The following is an 18,551-nucleotide window of genomic DNA, read 5'->3' as shown; positions in this document are numbered from 1 at the left end:
CTGCAGATTTGTTTCTGAACAGCAGCATAAAGGATTGATACCAGGAGAAAGAAAAGGGGATTCAGAGCAAACTTTCAGCCTGCAGAGAAACACAGTTGATCACTTCAGAAAGTCAGGTATTTGATAGTGAAACTCAACCTGGATTTTAAAGGTTTCCCAACATTAACACAAGCAGGATCTGTGCTCTTGTACACAGCCAACCCCAGATATATGGTTAATGTAGCATTATTCTCATCAGGCAGCCCAGCAACATGTCCCAGTACTGAAATCCATTTCTGAAAACACACGGCAGTTTCAGCATCTGATTCCTTCTACTCTCCAGTATCCATACTGGGAGCTCAAAAGTACACCTTAAAGCTGCTCACATGAAAACCAAATCACACAGCATCAGTAATTACCACTTAGATTACAGAACTGAAATTTACTCAAAAATTCTTGTAGCCAGAATTCCATCATTCCCGACATATTACCACAAATGCTTTTCACCTCCTTCCACATTTTCACGGGACACAAAGGTTAGAGGCACATGATTCCTATCACCATTCTGAGCCAATTTTGTTCCAAGCTGTTCTTTACTTGTTTGTGGTTTGTTAAACTCTGACCTTTGGGAAGGGGTGGAAGGAGTAGCTAATTCATTGCTAGTGAAATATCTGACATTTATTGATGATGAGAGGATATCTTGCAGGAAGACACCACATTCAAATTTTCACATAGCAGTAGATTATACACTTATGCTGAGCACCATGATTGAAAGAGTGTACAGCTGAGCGGTAAAAGCAAACTTGCGGCCTCTGAGCTTTTAAGAGTCCATTTCTCTGAGTGCTTCACATTACTGGTCACAGGAGAAGTAAAATTATCAAGGAGCTGCACCAGTGTAAACATGAAATGCCAAAGAAGTTATTAAAATAGGATTTTATTTTATGAATAAAAACTAAACAGAATTAGGACATGGTTCTATTTTCTCTTTTTCCCTGTTTCCTTTGAACGATGCTGATCATCTCTTTTTGAACCAAAGCCGTATCTACCATTCCTGTGCTGATCCTGCCACTCACTCTCCAGCTGTCTCAGCATTTCCTGTGTCAGAAGTCCCTCCCGCAGCAATCTGTTGGCAAGAGATCCACGTCCATAGCTTTTCAGATCCTCCTGCCTGCTACCAAGCCGAGAGGGTCTCAAGTTCTTTGCTCTTCTCAGTCCTGCAGCCTCCACTGCAATGGACAGTGCCTCTGTGGAGGCTGCACCGTGACGGTCTGAAACTACCCTGGCATCCTTCTTAGTCCTTGAGAGAGGAAAGTCTTCCGACACAACTTCAGCTGTGCCAGGAGCAGCTGCAGACTGGGATGCTCGGATCAGCTTTGTGATGTTGCAGACACCAATCTGTATAATGTCGTCTAGTTTTTTCTGAATATCCCTTACAAGGACAGCATCAGGGAACATATCCATGAAGCGGTAACTGAAGAGAGGCAAAAGAACACACAATTAAACCTTCTCACTGGGACAAAAATGGGATACATACTAAGTAAAAAAACCAAAAACGTTTATTACATGTTGCATGGGAAGGTCACTGTATTTTAATTTGCATTTCAGCTGCTCCAATCCAGGATCACCTTATTTCTACCTTTCTCTTTCTGTCAGTCACAAACTGCTCTCTGCAGAACTCACTCCCTCAACATTGCTACACTTGCATTTGTCAAGATCCTCTAAAGGGCCAAAGGAGCCCATCCTGCACCACATACACACGGGCTTGAAGATACTGTGCTTCTAAGGACTGTAAGTCATAAACAGTAGGAAAACACCAAAAAACAGCTTTCAAGCACAAAGACAATACCTTAACCACAGATAGAGGTCAAAAACATCATGCACAGCTTCAAGGTGTACAAGTTCTTTGATGTTTTTTGGAGCAGCTAAGGGCCACTTGGTGTGCCGGCAGAGCCAGTCAAACGTCAGAGGCTCATTTCTACTGAACTGCCGTGCAAACTGAAAAACAAGCAAATTCAGTCAAGTCTGTCAATTAGTCAGGAAAGAAGAAATCCCCAAAGAGTTAAACTCCCCAGAGTCTGCATACAAAGAATACTCCAGAAAATACCTGCTTTGTTTTACACAACCCAAATGCCACACATTCTTTTACTTAATTACTCAATGCAGGAGTCACCTCGCCTTTCCAGGGCCTCATTAACACAATTTGTCCATGGACCATGCACAGAGTTAAGCAACAAAAGCACAGAGCTATCCAGAAAAGTTAACACTGAAGGCATTTGATTTCATTTAGCAAAGCAGATGGACTTTGTGTCCTTTTTTAATCCTCCTCCTCCTATTTGGTTAATTATCTTGTTTCAGGGTTGCCAGGGTTTAAAATATTAAATGTATTCCCTGGCTTAGGAAACACACTACCCACAACCCAAACAGATTAATCTGCACTAGAAATCCGCCCTTCTGAAACCCAGACACCTCAGCTCCTTAACTAACAGAAAAACAAATCAAATAAGATTTAAATCTAAAATTTTCAAGAGTACTGATGACTTGGAATAACTGCTTCCTAACTGGCTGATACTAAAGTGGGTTTTTTTGGGCAAGGAATGGGGCTTAAATTCACACAAGCATTCACAACAGCCTACCTCCCTCTAACACCACACAATGCCCCTCTGCATCTTCACTACTTGGAATCCAAATGCTCAGCATTTTCCTAATGAGGCACTTTTTTCAACTCTTCAATCAATCACTCATTTTTTAAAGATTATTAGCCATTTTTGAAAAGCAGGGTTCTAAGATTTGTGACATGAGGGCACCACATCAGTTTCATTTTTATACTATTTCATTAAAAAAGTTTAATGCAGTCTTTAAAAAGGGAACAATGGCAATACTGTCTAACAAAGTAACAGTCCCAAGTGACATTATTATTAACCCTGAAAAACTGAAACATCAGGTGAATACAAATTCCTCAAAATAATCACTCTGGGGGCACAGCAAAAAAAAAATTCATCCAGGCCTGAAAAGTAAAGTGACATAATTCTGAGAGCAACTTACAACTCTGTGTTTTCTGAGGTTTAAATTCTATGTAACTGTATTATAGCATCAGCAATCACCCTTAATCCCCACATTCTCTTCTTTTGTTGACAAGCTAACAGCTCGAAGGAGCAGTAACTTGGTTTTTAATAACTGCTTTCCGGAACACTGTACTGCAAAGCTTAGCAGTGCACAAGTGACTAGGGAACACAACTCTCATCTCTCCGAGCAGTTCAGAGCTCACATACAAGGACAAGCAGGAGGATTTCCTGAGGCAAACAGCAGAGGAGCTATCCAAACTTTAATTTACATCATTAGAACCAGTTCTCAGAAGTTAAAAGCTTTGGTCAACAAAAATAGTGAAGAATTCAATTAGGAAAAAAATACATGTCCAGCTATTTTATATATCTTACACTACCTGTGAGCACTTTAAGAATGCTCTCAAATGATCTGATGGCAAAACCCACAACAAATATAGCAACTAGATACAGTCTCAGTGCACCAAGACATGCTTGGTCCAAAATAAACACCATGGCTTTTTGAGGGGAAAAAAAATAGCTGACCTTCAACAAAGTGGTACACACAAAAGGCTCTTTTCTGTTCAAGGGTGCAGTGCAGAAGACATATCGTGATCGCAGATTTAGTGGAATGTGCTGAATCATATCTGCTAGAAATTTAAAGTCGTCAATATTGCAGACAAAGTACATCCCATCGACTTGTGAGAGGCTCACAAAAATATCCTGTGAAAATAAAACCAAATGTAAGAATGTTATTATAGGAGAGGGTTGCTAAACTTTTTATTACCAAACCAAAAAATTATTTAGAGTTTAAAAGGCTAGTTATACTGAAAGAACAGTTAAAAACCATCAAATTTGACCACAGTAATAAAAAAGTGTCCAGGGGAGTTCCCCCTGCTCTTTTAGCAGAATTTGCATTAAATTCTCCAACACAGGATCAGAGGAGAAGACGTAACACTCTACACTTTATTTAAACACTTTCAGTTAGTCTCCTAAATAACAAAGTTCTGGAAGGGTACATTTTAGTTACAAAGAACACCATCACAGGAACCAGTTACCACTATGTTTAGAAATTTCTCCAGTTTTGTCACTTAGCATGACCCAAAAAGCTAACCTTACAGCATGAAATTCAATAATTGAGCTATTTTTAGCTCAATGTCAGGATCAGATCTATTTTAGGAAGAAAGAAAACGCAAGCTAAATACAGTATTCCAACAGAGGAGTTCAGAGAAAATATGAGACATACTCAAGGTTTGAAGAAACAGAAGATGCAGTGCACCCTGCAGGGGGAATTTTATGGGCCCCCGAAATTATTTCTCTAGTGTACATCTTTGAAGGATTTTTTAAAAACATCTTTAAAGAAATGCTGAGCTATTTAATTTTTAAAAATTAGTATTCAAAAGATCAAAAACAACACAAGGTTTGTATCTTAATATTTCTATGCTAGCCCAGAAACTGCTAATTTTAAAATTTTAATCATGTGCTGTTACCCTACCAGCCTAAGTCTTCCAGGAGATCTCCAGGTACAATCTTTTAGTTCAAGGTTAGAAATATACATTTTGCTAGGTAACAGCACATCAGCAGAGAACAAAAACGCACATTTAAAACGATGAAAGCTGCCAAGAATTTCTCCATGTACTAAAAGCTGTGATACTATTCTTTAAATACAGTATTAGAACCCTTAATTTCTATTTAAAATGTTTAGGTACATCCAAAAGAACTAGTATCTATCTAAAGAGGAGATCAAACTGATCCCACAAAACCTGTTTTCTGAAAGTTACAAACATACTGTTTTACCACAAAATCCACAGAAGCAGGAAAAAAAAAATATCAGGTCGCTCTCAGATATGTGGAAATCTGGCACGACCAGCCTAGTTTCCCAGGGATTTTCAAATAATTTATCTAAATTTTGATCTCTAATATCTTCAGCCTCAGACCAAAATGTCTACATCTAAAATTCAGAAAAGCTGGAATGAAAAAGCTGCTGCAGTCTTAAACAAGTGTAAAAATGACTGACACGTTTCAACAGCTTTCAAGTTTATTGCAACACAGAAAAGTTAAACATTCTAAACCTATCTGCAGTCACTGTGCAGTAGAGAGAAGAATCCAACTGATAAAAAAATACACGCACGGCTGTCTGTCAGGTCTCCCAAGGGCAAGTTTGTACAAAAGCAGCAACTGTTAGTAATGCTCCATTTTTAAAGCAGAAGCTAATATTTTGATCATTCTTACAATTAAGTTGGACAAAGTGGCATCAGGAAGATGATAAGCAAACATTTCTATCTGCTCAGGAGTAGGATGTAGGCCAGCTGCCTAAATGGAAAATAAAGAAAAAAACTTCCATTAATTCTCAATATTGTTTTAAAGTTAATGCACCAGAAACAACATATTGAAAGACAAAATGCAAGAAACCAAAGCACCCTGCAGAGTCCAGTTTATTTAGCACACTTAACTGAAACTTAAGAACTTTTGTGCTTGAGCTTTCAATTCTTAAAAGAGCAGATTCAATATAAAAGCAACACTGAAGTCTCCAAGTGGGACATACACCCAAAGTCACTCTGGCACAACACAACCCACTTTTATCACTAAATTGGAAACAGACAAAAGGAAAGATAATTTGGGATCAGAATATCATAAGCCAGCCCCAGAGCACGTCTGTACAAACTGGATACTGCAGCTCTCACCTTCACAGGGGGCACAGCCTCACTCAGAATTTCCTTCAGCTGCACGAGGTCATCACGATGCATTGTGGTGACTTCTCCCTGCTTGAAGGAGGAGCCAAAACGCCCAGCCCTGCCTGCGATCTGGAGAGCCTGGGAGGTGGTAATGGAGTCTATTTCCTTCTCTCCCTTCTCGTTGACAGTCGGCTTTACTATGGAGTTAAAAATTATTCTTCTTATACACCTGAAATATTTCAACAAAAACAAAAAGGAATCGTTTTTTTGCAAATTACTTCCAATACAAAGAATTAAAGCTTTTGCTTTTTTATAGGCTTTCTTCTCCTCTATAAATTAGAGCGTCATAGATACTGCTTATGGACACAGCATATTCTAAAGGACAGGATAAGGCTGCTGGGTAGATGCAGGAGAATCATCACTCCTGCACACATCAATCATGTCCTATTAGGGTCCCAATCCATTCACCAACACCCGCCTCAGTAGTTTGTAGCAATGTGATTGCATGTCCGTCACCAATGAAATACATCTGAAACTGGGCTGAACTTGCTCTGTATTTCAGAAATACTAGAGAGTGATAACTCTGACAACCTAGCATATTTGACTCCAGTTGATCCAGTAGGCCCTGTCATCCACTGCCAATTATCACACTGAATTAGTCCAAGGGAGTCATTTAGTTCTTGGAATCAGTTTTAAAATTAAAGCTTGGTTCTGCCTAACCAAATTGATCGCTACTTCAAAATTGAAATGTATGTACTGAGTTATCAAGACACAGCAGATATTTATATGAGTTAATCAGACTGGGGAGATAAAAAGCAAGGAAATTAATGTGGCCATCACATCCAAAGGAAAATAAAAGTACCATAATCTGCTGCAAGTACTTACAAATTGAGACCCATTCCAATTGCATCTGTAGCAACTAAAATTTTGCATGGATCATCAGGATCATTGAATTTCTTTGCCTGTTCAAGCTTTGTTCCTAAAACAGAACGACAGAACACTTTGCATAGCAAACTTCATACAAAATAAAGACAACGTGCCACTAAGTCCAATGTCATTATAATAGGCTGAGGAAAAAAACAAATAAATTGGTATGTTATTGGTATTTGGGTGCTGTTGGGGGGAGAGGGCAGGAGGGATTTAAATCATTCCCAGAGCTGTGGATAGATCTCATTTAATTATATCTATCTGAAGATCAAAATTAAGTACATAATAAAGGTCTAATCCCAAGATTAAAACACCAACCAATGAAAGCTGATTACTTTCTCTAGCTATACAGAGAAGCAAAACTAGGAAACTTGCACTGCTTTATTTTAAAATAAAGCAAGCAATACAATGGGTTTTTTCCTAAGAAAAGCAGCAAGAAACAGAACACACTCTTAACTATAAAAGCAGGAATGCTTTACCTGGTGGCAGACTGCCATATATGACGGCACATTCTAATCCTCTGGCTTCAATCTGTCGGCTGACGGAGTAAATGTCATTCTTACTGAAACAGACAATGCAGTCCCCAGGACGGAGGTTATCCAAGGACTCTAAGGCATAATCCAGCACAGTCAGAGGAGTCAGTCTCTTGTAGTTTCGGACCTAGAATCAAAGTTGTCAAAGATTGTATTTTTCTAAACTCAAATTCCATCATATAGAGAATAACTATCAATACATCCTGTAAAGTCAGCAAACTTGAGAGAACCGTGCCCTCCTGGAAGATCAGAACTGTAAAGAAAGTCCCTAAACAGCTGTAGCAGCTGCAGCATCCCCTGAAGGGAGCTCATCAAACCACTTATTTTCTTTCTGTAAAACAGTACCACTATTTGAGAAAGAAAGAACTTTGCAACACCTTTGCTTTACAGAAATTAAGAAACATTGTAACAAGACCTCCTGCAGGATAACTTTGAGCAGTGATACACTCAAAAGACCCTACATTTTTTCCCTGTTTTACAGCAGAACCTGATGCTCTGTTCATAGTTTCCCAGAAGTACTTACTTCAACTTCCTCCCCTGTAGTGTACATGAGCTCTGTCACTAAGTCAATAGCAGCAGGTTCTCCACAAACATGGATTTCTTCTGCACAGAGGCCTGAACAAGGTCCAGTGAAATAAAAAGCAAAATGTTACTTGTTTATATACAACAGTAGCTTTAGCTAGCTCTTGAAGTATCCAAAAATTGTATTTTGGTTGCTAAACACAATGAGGACAGTATTTCACCTCCTTCAACGACCCAAACCAGCACCTAAAGCCTCTCCCAGAATACAGTATTTCCTCAGAGCTGCTCTTGTTCTCTTACCAGCAGATGATAATTCATTAGTGTGACAATCAGAGCAGCCAACACCTCATTGCACCCTCTCAGCCAAAACAAGAGGTGCCCTTAGCCACTGAACAAATGGAGCAAAGCTTTGAGTATGTTTCATTTACTACTCATGTTTTACTAACTCCCAAACTATAGCAGAACTGAGAAGTTTTGTTTTCTGCATGAATTTGCCTCTAATTCAGTCAGAACAGAAAAGGGAAAAATAGGAAGTAAAGGAAGTATGACAAATCTGCTGAACTTAGAATCAAAAGCAACGAAAGGAAGGGCAAGGAGGAATCAGATTCCAAACTTCTGTTCCAAATATGAGGAAAAATGCTTCCAAAATTCCTCTTAAAAAATTCTAAAATTATCAAAATAAGCATTCTTCTACGAATGTTAACAGATTCATGCAGCTCTATAAATGAGCCATTTGCAATTAACACTATAAAATATTTTAAATTGCCATTTTTAAGCAGTATCTCTACATAAGGCAGTCTCTTGAAAACTTGTGTTGTTTTCATTGAACAGAAAAGCATACTTCTTGGAAATAGTCAACGTAAAAGGACAGCACAACTTAGTAAAGACTCCGTATCATCCAAGGAAGGAAAAATAAAAGGCGCCTGAATAAAATTTTAAAACCCCATTTGTTAAGTAAAACACAACAGGTAGCCTGTCATGCAGACAAATCCTTGGAGGCAGGTATCTCTCTAACTTGGTGCGAGAAGACATGAAAAAAAAAAAAACCTTTTATTTTGCATCACATATTATAACCACTGATGACTATACTGACTGCTAAGCTTGAATTTCATGTGCCATTAAGCTAATTCATTGCCAACACAAACAAGTTTACCTAGAAGGGCTCTCGTCCAAGCCCAGCCTCTGGCAGGATCTCTGATCATCTGAATTTCATCAATCACAGCAACTTCATCTTAAAACAAAAAAGAAATATATGATGCACCAAGGAAGAGCATCTAGAACAGCAGCACAAGACACGAAGGAACTCACGGGTTTCCTAAAAAAGCTTGCTCAGACAAAGCTAATCCTCTATCACCAAAGAGCTATTCTGAGATGATCCAGGTTTCTTCAACTGCTCTATCATAGTTCAGAAATTGTTCAAGTAAGAGTGAAAAAAAAGACTTTTGACTCCAAGCAATAACACACATAACGATCCCCCAGATGGGACTGAAACAATTATGTGTACTTACAAGGTGTATTAGTGCTGCACATTTCAATGGTACAAGCAACATGAGGAGCCTGTCTGGCATCTTCATTGGCATACACACGCTCTTCTCCTGTCACCAGGTCACATGGCACATTCTAAAGGCATTCAGAAATCTCAGGTTAAGTTTCTTTAATATAAAAGAATCCCATTCCAAAGGGGACAAAATCAGTTCTTACAGTAGTTTCTAGGACAGTATAAGAGAAGCTATTCAGGAAGTAACTACTCAGCCTTGAGAGACTTGTGCCTTGTATTTAAGTCCTATCAGAGTGGAGGTTTAATGAAGAGGTGGTGTCTGTAATTAGATGCCTTCCCCTACTCCTGCAGGAGGTTACATATTCCCCTGAGCATTTCAGAGCTGTCACCCCTGCCACAAAAGAACTGCTAGAAAAGTACAAAGGGCTCATAAAGCAAGGCCCAGCAGTGAAAGAGCCTTGCAAGCTCCAGCTCCTTTGACAATTGACCTGCTGCCAGCCTCATCTGCTGCCTTATACTCACAGAGCAAGAGCTCACGAGGATCAGCTGTGAGAGACAGCTGAGGCCACCACCCTGCCAGCCCTACACTCCTTCATGCTGGTGGCTGCTCCATCCAAACTTACAGCCACCTGCAGAGCCCTCATGGAAGCCCTGTTTAAGCCCCAAGGGCCTAAACATGATCCAGGAGACACCAACTGAAAAGTTCTCACACACAGTAAACACGTGGGAGAAAAGTTCAGTAACCACTACCAAGGAACACCACTGCATTGTACCCACTGTCACGATGTGAACACACGTGGTACATCACAGGTATCTCCTAGGCCAAGCCAGTCTTTCTTATGTGTTGCTCAGATAGACTGATAATAGGAGTTACTCATTCTACATCAACAAAAGAGAAATCACAACATCACTACTGTACACACACACAGTATTAAACTGTGCTGTATTAACATATGATATGTGGTTATAATGCTTCAGAACTGGTCTGGTTCCCTGCAGCTGGAAACACACTGGTGAGGAGCCTTCAAAAAATATGCCAGAAGCAATATAAAACACTAATGAAAATTTCCTCTAAGGACCTGATATACAGCACTGTTATTCAACTCAACACATCTCAATCTGCAGAATTTTTCAAGGGTGGTGAAGTGAAATATATTTAAACATTGAAGCAGAAGGCTAAGGGGAATTAAGTAAGGGTAATTTTTTGTGCGTAAGCTATAGTAAAGGTAATAGGCAAAAGAAGTCACGGTCCCTATGCTGAAAACCCTAATAGCAGAACCTACCTAACCCAGGGAACAACAAATTACAGAACAGAGGCAGGTTACAGGGATGATTGCACAGCACATGCTTTGGGGACAGCACTGTTCCACTGGGGGAAACAAAGTTCCATTCTGCTCCTAATGCAGAAATGCGTAACTGTTTTCATGTGAGCTGACACCACTGCAAAGCAAAGGCACCTGTTCAAGCACAGGGCTCCAGGGACCACCTGGGGCTTCACAGACACGCATTCATGAGACTGTTCCAGTACTAAGGATGTTGATAAGTAATATGACATACTGACAGCATCATTACTCTTTTGGAAGATCTCATGAGCCAGAAGTTTTAGTGGACCACAGTATATTCCAGATTTGGCTGACAAAAATCTCTGGATAGCATGGTAAGTTTTTCCACTGTTTGTAGGACCAGCATGGAATATTATCTTTCTCTGAATAGCCCTGGCATCTGGATACCTAAAGCAAAGGCAAAAAAAAAAAGCAGATCTGTTGAACATCTATCTGGATACTGATTCAGGAGAAACTAGAAACTGGCTTAAGCATTTATTTATTAATAGATTTTAATGTGTGTTGAAAGCAGAAATACCAAGTTCTTAGAGACAGTATAAAGAGGTTACTATGTCTTACATACTGATCTTCTAAGTCATACAATGCTTTCAAAGATTCCAAGTGAAATTCACACACTGCGTTCAAAATAATTCTCACTACTCATCCAATTCTCTCTCCTTGAGCTTATCAATATTTCAACATTTTGATGTGCTACTTCCCAAACATATTGTCAGAAAACATCCTCCTGGAAAAGCCACACCAACTCAGTGACTTTCATACTTGATATAATCTTATTTTCTTCTTAATTCACTGTGATGTATCTTGTAAAAAATGTAGGAGTTCCTGACACATATTATTGTAAAAACAGAGAAATGGATCTGCAAATGTAGCATAATTACGCTTGAGTCCACAGTCTATGAAGTTCTATGACACTAAGAAAAGAAAACAATGCAACCACTTCATCACACTGACCAGTTGGGCGGCAGCCTCAAATCGCTGATCTTGCGCAGATCATCCATGCAGTCCAGCATTGGAAAGATCTGCTTTGCATGCCTCAGGAAAAATGGAAACAGATCATCCACGTGACCTAGCAGAACAAATCCTTTTCAGAAAGTTTGTGTGCTTGAGTGTATACTTTCATAATAAACTTTGAAAAAAAATTCTCTACTACTTCCACCCCACACTTGTGTAATCCTTTCAACTTCTGGCTCTCTACAAAGTTCAGTAACTTTGAATTATTGAACTCAAAGTTCAGTAAGTTCAATAACTTATCTCAGTGGCAGAAAAGGAAACTAACACAAGTGCATGGACACATTTAGCAGTGGAATACAAACACAATAATATGAAAAAATGCATCTCATTTCAGCATATTCACTCTGTCAGCCTACTTGCCTAGAGAACCTCTAAGTAAAATGAGAAACTGTGGAAAAGCTGGATGAGAACCAGCTTTTCTGTCCTAAGAAGATTTTAGCCCTTTCTTTCTAAATTCATGTATTGCCTTGAAATAAAGCTTTTAAAGAGCTTTTATGACTAAACAGAGAAAAACAGATTTGCAGATTCTCTAAGATACTGAGACTTAGGATGCTGATTCCAAATTCTAAGTTTCCAATCCCTAGGAGAGAAAATAAAAATACTAAAATCAACTCAGAAGAGAAATTCAGGTTCATTCTTCTAAATGTTTGCAGAGTAGACATGTGGGCCTTAAAGGTCTCATTTCAGGTCACACTCTGACTGTTCAGCTCTCATAGAATTCCAAAGAACTATCTTGATGTAAAAAGCTATTATCAAACATACACACACAAAAAGAAAAAGCAGTAGTTTGGGGTTTGTTGGAGTTTTTTTATTTTGAGGGGAATGTTCTATTTCAGGGGGGAGCTTAAATTGAGAATTATTATTCAATGAATAAAAATTATTGTGGAAATTTTTTTTAAATGTAATATATTTAATTACCATCTTCAGACAAGCAAAACTCATATTAAAAAATTTCAGTATTTCTGTATATGAGTTTTAAGGCATAATGCTCACGTACAACTAAAGGAGTGGAAATAAAATCCTGTGGAACATTTTATGCACATGTAAATAATGAGACAATTTCCTAAGATTGCCAACATCTACACATTTACATTTTAAGACAAAACTAATGGCCACTGTAACCCTTAAATTCCCATCATTAAAACACACACACTATGCAGCTCAAACCCTGGAAGAAAGCTGATTCTGCTGTTCCCAGCTGGCATCACCTCTCAGTTAAGTGCTGTTAATTACAACACAGGATGCACTAAGCAAGCAAACACACCTCTGTGAGTGCCACAGGGAAACAGAGCAGTGTCACAAACCTGTCCCTAAAGCCACCTGGCCGGGAGAAAGCTCTCCAAGTGCCCCCTAGTGACTACTGGATTTTTAAGAGAGGAATAAACAGAACAGCACTGTTTTCATTTCAGCCCTGAACAGATGTTGTACAATAACAAGCTGCTTCTTGCTAACACCTCCACATCTTTCATTTCCACTTCAGAAGATTTAAGAACAGAACATTCCCTCCTAGAATGGGCACAAATGTTTCTGATACGGAAGGAGGGATTTTTAATCTTTCTGACAGCATAGTAGGGGGTCCACATGTATGTAGGTAAGTATACAGGGCAAAAACAAATAAAAATGCACATTTTATTTTACAAGCACTCCAGATACTTGCCTGCATCACAGCATATATCATTGAGAATAATATGCAAATCAGCACTCACAGAACTGGATTCCATTATATACTTCCTAAAGCTTATAAATGCTTGGTGAAAGAGGCGAGCTGCAGTAAAGAAAAAAAAAAAAAAAAGGAACAAAATTAATGTGGCCAGGATCAGAAAACTCTACTTGTAAACACTCAATAAAACACTGATGCAGTTCATTAAAAACCTATACCTTAATAAAGGCTATTAGAAGTAAATATAAAGGTTATTTGAACCAAGTAGCAGAGACAACGTAAAAAAAGCAGTGTTGTGATGACAAGATCCCATACAAAAAGATCTAATACCATATCTAAATTAAAACAGATTTCACTCTAAAATAATATATACTTAAAACATTTTCTTACCATCTAGTCCATTTTCTGCTCCTAGTCTTTGAATTTCTTTTCTTTTGTAGAACTTGTTTAAGTTCTTTAGAACTTCACCTGTAGAAAAAGAATAACCTTTTTTTTAGCTTCCTCAAAATTAAATCACATTCTCCTGGCCCAAAGATCCTGGTTACAGTCTCCTTACTCTGGAGAGAGGGCATCTTTCCATGCTGAACAGACTCAAATGAACTCTCCCTACATCAAATACAATCAATGAGTGAGATTTGGACTATTGCAAAGAAGGACAACCTTCAACTGCAGCAGAGTAAGAACTGCCATGGAGACGATGCCAACCATCTCCCCCGGTACTTGATAGGAAAGCATAAAGTTTGGAACATGCAGCTAACAAGTCATGGAACAAACTAATTACTGGTTTGGGGTGGGTTTTTGTTTGCTTTTTATCAGCACCTATCAGGAGGTTTTAATATGAAAAGCAAATCTGCTTGAACTATGTGGTGACAGCTTTTAATAAACATCCTGAGGTATGTTCTTCCATCCATCCTGCTTCCAAGACAGACTCTTCGGAAAGATCAGGTAAACCAGACACAGTATTCCTTCTTTTCTCAAGTTAAATAAAAAGAGGGAAGGAAAAAAACAGAGTTTCTTCATATATATCACAAGTTACTCAGCTTTGTTTGAATAAAATCTCTTATAAACTTATTAATAAACGCTTTCCCTCCCATAAAAGGCAAGTTCAGTGTTGCAACAAAACTGTATTTACTCAAGTACACGCTGATTTTTAGCTCGTTAAATGACAGTGCAAAAAGATGTGTCCCCTTTCCATCTACAGATCAGAAACTCACAAAAAATCTAGCAAATTTCATGAACACCTATTCATGAGCTTACATTATTCTTAAAACTCTATGAAAAGTCTATGAACTCTGCATTGTAAAATGCTAGGAGTGATAAATGTAGCACACCCCTGGTGCCAGCACAAGTCACTGGACACAACACTGTCAAGCTCTGCTCTCTGCAACTAACGCCATAACTGTCTGAGATGACATGGAAACCTCCCCATGAGATCAATCTTAAATTATTGAAAGAGTGCCTCTCTAAAAAGCTATAAGAGACAGTCCACTTGGCACAATGAAAATCACCAGCTGACAAGAATATGCCAAATTTAAATACACATCCCAAGCCCCAGGAACAGCTACAGGAGTCTCTTAATGGATTAACGCACAATCTGAAATGTTCCCAAAGGCAACAAAGCAAGGCCGCCAGCAGGATTACATTTCCTAGGAAGGCATCTACAGCCATCATTGAGGGCCCCGAAATCAAAGACAGACTGGAAAACAGGGCAGTATAAGAAAGCACAGAGCTGAATACTCTTCAGAGCTTCCCTAAGAAGCTCTAGCAATTAACACATCATCAGCACGCAGCTAAATTCACAGCCCATTGGCCTTACTATAAAAGGTTAATGCCAAAACATGTTACTATCCAAGGCAACATGACATTGGGACCATGCAGCCCCACAACCAAGGTCACAATCCTTCCTAAGCATAAACACTTGCCTTAACAGTAAGGTAAATCAAAACAAAATGAAGCTGGCATTGCAGCCCACGTGAGCTTAATCCAACACATACAGGTAGCAATCGGGGTACACACTCAGGAGGACATCTGTGTCCTGTCTCAGTCACCACCTTTTTTACCACTCACTTTCGTTTTGAGATTTCCCTTTGTTTACCATTTCCTCATTCTAGAGATGTGTTTTAGCTCTTACTCCTCAATTACTTTTACTTCTCAGCAGCATTTTTAAGGTTCGCTGTCAAAAGACAGCCCAAATGCAGTGAAGTTCAGGAATTATGCAGTTAGTCTCCAATGTATCAGATTCATTTAGATGTTTCACCCTGTTTGCAGGAAGGCTGTTGAGTCATTTCCCTGTATCTCTGATAACAGTAATCCACTGCAGTCAGGCTGTATACTATCACTGGGGCAGCTGAACTGCTTTATTTGAGAATTCCTCCCCAGCTATTAAGACTACCATTGTCCAGTCCAAGCAACCTTGGGCATCTAACTGACCCTGTTGAGGCATCTCCTGTTTCTGCTACATGAATTGCTGCCAATACTGGTCCTTCCTGACTTGCACTTCCCACAGGTAAGCACAGCCCCACGGTCTGACAATTGAAGCCACAGAACTGACATTCAATTACAACTGATACAGAACATACATACACCAAAATTTAAAGTATTCATCAGCACTCACAGGGATATACTTCCTATGAAGTCGTGGAAAACAGAGCAGTGAATTCAGTCCAGGTTTCTTATGAAGTTTTTACAAAACTGGCTTTACAAAAGTAAGCTTCTAAAAATACCTTTAGATTTCCTAACAGTGTTTGCCTAGTATGAAAACTATCATCACTCTCACTTGAGCAAGTAACAAGCTAACAAGATGATTCACACTGGAATTACACTCACTAACAAAGTTTCTTTACAAGCTGTAACCGGAAAGCTCATAAATACGCATCTTTCTTTTTTGAATCTAGTTCAGTACTTGGCAGCAGACTCTGAAAAAGCATCTTCGTTTAAAATATAAAAAAAACCAGACGCATAGTACTGTGTGTGGTCAGAACCTGAAGGGGGGAAGCAGAGGAAGACTATTTATTTCACTTTTTAAAAATGGCTACATGTTAAGGGAGGTCTTGTCCAGTTTTCTGTAACATTATTTGGTTTCAAAATACCAGTACTTTTAAAATACATTCTTGTTTTTTCAAAATATTGCTGACAGCAACGAAGAGAGCACTAAAGGCCAACAAGCCAGGGGAGCACCACACAGGTCACCTGGCTGCTATTCCTTGCCAGTCTCACATGGAAGAACTTCAGGCTGTTGGAGGTAGTTAATTTTCACCTGTGGGAGCACACCTAATCTTAGCCAATCTGTTCTCTCTCAACAACTTAGCAAAGAGAATCTATATTTATTTTCCCAGAGCATTTTAGCTGTACCTTTGAAGAAATCCAACATAACTGCTCCTCTAAGAAATGAGACAACAGGTAATGTATAAATAAGCCATCATTCATCTTTACTGGCACCTGAGGAATGCACTAGTCATATAAAAGACAAGTCTGACAACACAGATTTTTGCATTACAGCTATTCAAGATTCTTCTCCCTAACTAGGTTTTTTTTAGCTTTCAAGACCAAATATTCTTTTCTCCACAGTTCTGAACAATTAAGATCATTTTCCCATGCTTCCTATTCTCCAGAGTTAATATAAATAATATGCCATCAAAACACTTAATTAGGAGAAGATATGAAAAATATTTCCATTTGCACGCTTAATGCTTTTGGATCAGCAAACATAGAAAGAATCAAGAACTTCTCTTATTTACCAAATCTTTAAAGACCATGGAGTCACAAGATCACAGAACTATTTGGGTTGGAAGGGACCTTAAAAGACCATTTCGCTCCAATCTCCTGCCATGGGCAGGGACACCTTTTCCTGGACCAGGCTGCTCCAAACCCCATCCAACCTGGCCTTGAACACTTCCAGGGGTGGTGCAGCCACAGCTTCTCTGGGCAACCCATGCCATTGCCTCACCACCCTCACAGGGAAGAATTTCTTCCTAATACCCAATCTAAACCTACCCTCTGTCCATTTGAAGCCATTCCCCCTTGTCCTATCACTTTGCCCACTTTTGATCTAGGCACATTCACACACAATCTCTTCTGTCTGTAACACCAATATTCGAGGAAATTATGCCTTTTAAGATCAGATACAGTTAAGGTTCTGGAAGGCACAAGATCGCAGTTTGGCTGTGGGACCTGCCTCAACCCAAGCACCTTTACCCTGACCACGCCAAAACAGAGAATGGAGGAACCAGGCCAGCAGAGTGTTTCCTCCACACAGGGCACACCTACTGGCCCATGTCAATCACAGAATATTCTGAGCTGGAAGGCACCCACCCGGATCATCAAAGTCCAACTCCTGGCCCGGCACAGCACAGCCCCACGAGTGCTACTACATGCCAGTGTCATCTCACCCAACAGCCTTTATTCCACTTCACCTTCACGGGCACCAGCAGCTACACCAGTCAGAGAACCTGCAGGGAAGGACTCCCTGCTCTTAAGGGGGGGTGGTCTTTCTGACTCCAGGAAAGGACCCAAGAGCAGCAGGAGCCAGTTCCCTCAGCCCTCAGGAGGGTCACAGAATCAATTAAGTTGGAAAAGACCTCTAAGATCATCGAGTCCAACCTATGACCGAACACCACCTTGTACACCACAGCAGAGCACTGAGTGTTACATGCAGTCTGTCCTTAGAACACCTCAAGAGATGGTAACTCCACCACCTCGCTGGGCAGCCCCTTCCAACGTTTAATCACTCGTCCTGTGAAGAAATTCCTCCCAATGTCCAGCCTTAACCTCCCCTGGCACAGCCTGAGGCCGTTTCCTCTTGTCCCGTTGTTGTTCCCTAGGAGCAGAGCCCGATCCCAATCTGGCTGCAGCCTGTCAGGGAGTTGGAGAGAGCGAGAAGGTGTCCCGTGCGTCCCGTGTGGCCGAGCCCCCCCAGCTGCTCCTCATCAGATTTTTGTTCCAGCTCCTTCCCCAGCTCCATCGCCCTTCTCTGGACTCGCTCGAGCTCCTCAACGTCCTTCCTGAATAGAGCGGCCCAGAGCTGGACACAGCGCTCGAGGCGCGGCCTCAGCAGCCGCCTCCGGTGCTGGCGCGCGAGGCCTCAGGGCCGGTGCCCGAGGACCCCTCCACCCGACCCCTCACGGTCCAGCCCGCACTCACCCTTGTCGAGGGGTCGCGTGAGCTCGGCGCCCACATCTTCTTCGGCCGGGCCGCCGAGGCCGGGCTTCAGCGGCACAGGCACGAAGAGCGAGGTGTCGGGGGCGCGGGAGGCGCCGCCGTCGCCGGAGGAGGCCGATGATGAGGACGATGCTGAGGCGGCGGCGAGGCGCGCGCGGGGAGCGCCGCCGCCATGTCGGAGCGCGAGCCCCGCGCGCGCCGAGAGCCG

The 18,551-nt window shown here is 40.6% G+C and overlaps 1 protein-coding gene across 3 annotated transcripts; it reads right to left on the bottom strand.

Moving 5' to 3' along the window:
• Nucleotides 1-639: 639 nt before the first annotated feature.
• SUPV3L1 (Suv3 like RNA helicase) lies at nucleotides 640-18,531 on the bottom strand. Of its 3 annotated transcripts, XM_048310783.1 has the most exons (15): nucleotides 18,326-18,531; nucleotides 13,577-13,654; nucleotides 13,184-13,291; nucleotides 11,467-11,581; nucleotides 10,734-10,902; nucleotides 9,183-9,294; nucleotides 8,828-8,905; nucleotides 7,676-7,767; nucleotides 7,099-7,279; nucleotides 6,578-6,671; nucleotides 5,702-5,921; nucleotides 5,250-5,330; nucleotides 3,564-3,740; nucleotides 1,826-1,974; nucleotides 640-1,450 (listed from the first exon to the last, which is right to left on the bottom strand). In XM_048310783.1, the coding sequence occupies exons 3-15, from the start codon at nucleotides 13,245-13,247 to the stop codon at nucleotides 955-957; spliced, it is 2,028 nt and encodes a 675-aa protein (XP_048166740.1). In that variant the 5' UTR covers nucleotides 13,248-13,291; nucleotides 13,577-13,654; nucleotides 18,326-18,531; the 3' UTR covers nucleotides 640-954. The 3 variants fall into 3 exon arrangements, with proteins under 3 accessions (XP_048166740.1, XP_048166741.1, XP_048166742.1); XM_048310784.1 differs by lacking the exons at nucleotides 11,467-11,581; nucleotides 13,184-13,291; nucleotides 13,577-13,654; nucleotides 18,326-18,531 and having other exon boundaries at nucleotides 10,730-10,860; XM_048310785.1 differs by lacking the exons at nucleotides 11,467-11,581; nucleotides 13,184-13,291; nucleotides 13,577-13,654; nucleotides 18,326-18,531 and having other exon boundaries at nucleotides 10,745-10,860.
• Nucleotides 18,532-18,551: the final 20 nt, after the last annotated feature.

The sequence above is a fragment of the Corvus hawaiiensis genome, chromosome 8 (assembly GCF_020740725.1).
Source record: "Corvus hawaiiensis isolate bCorHaw1 chromosome 8, bCorHaw1.pri.cur, whole genome shotgun sequence".
Lineage (NCBI taxonomy): Eukaryota > Metazoa > Chordata > Aves > Passeriformes > Corvidae > Corvus > Corvus hawaiiensis.
Note: the sequence above shows the minus strand (reverse complement) of the source record. Positions and strands in the feature narration are given on the sequence as shown.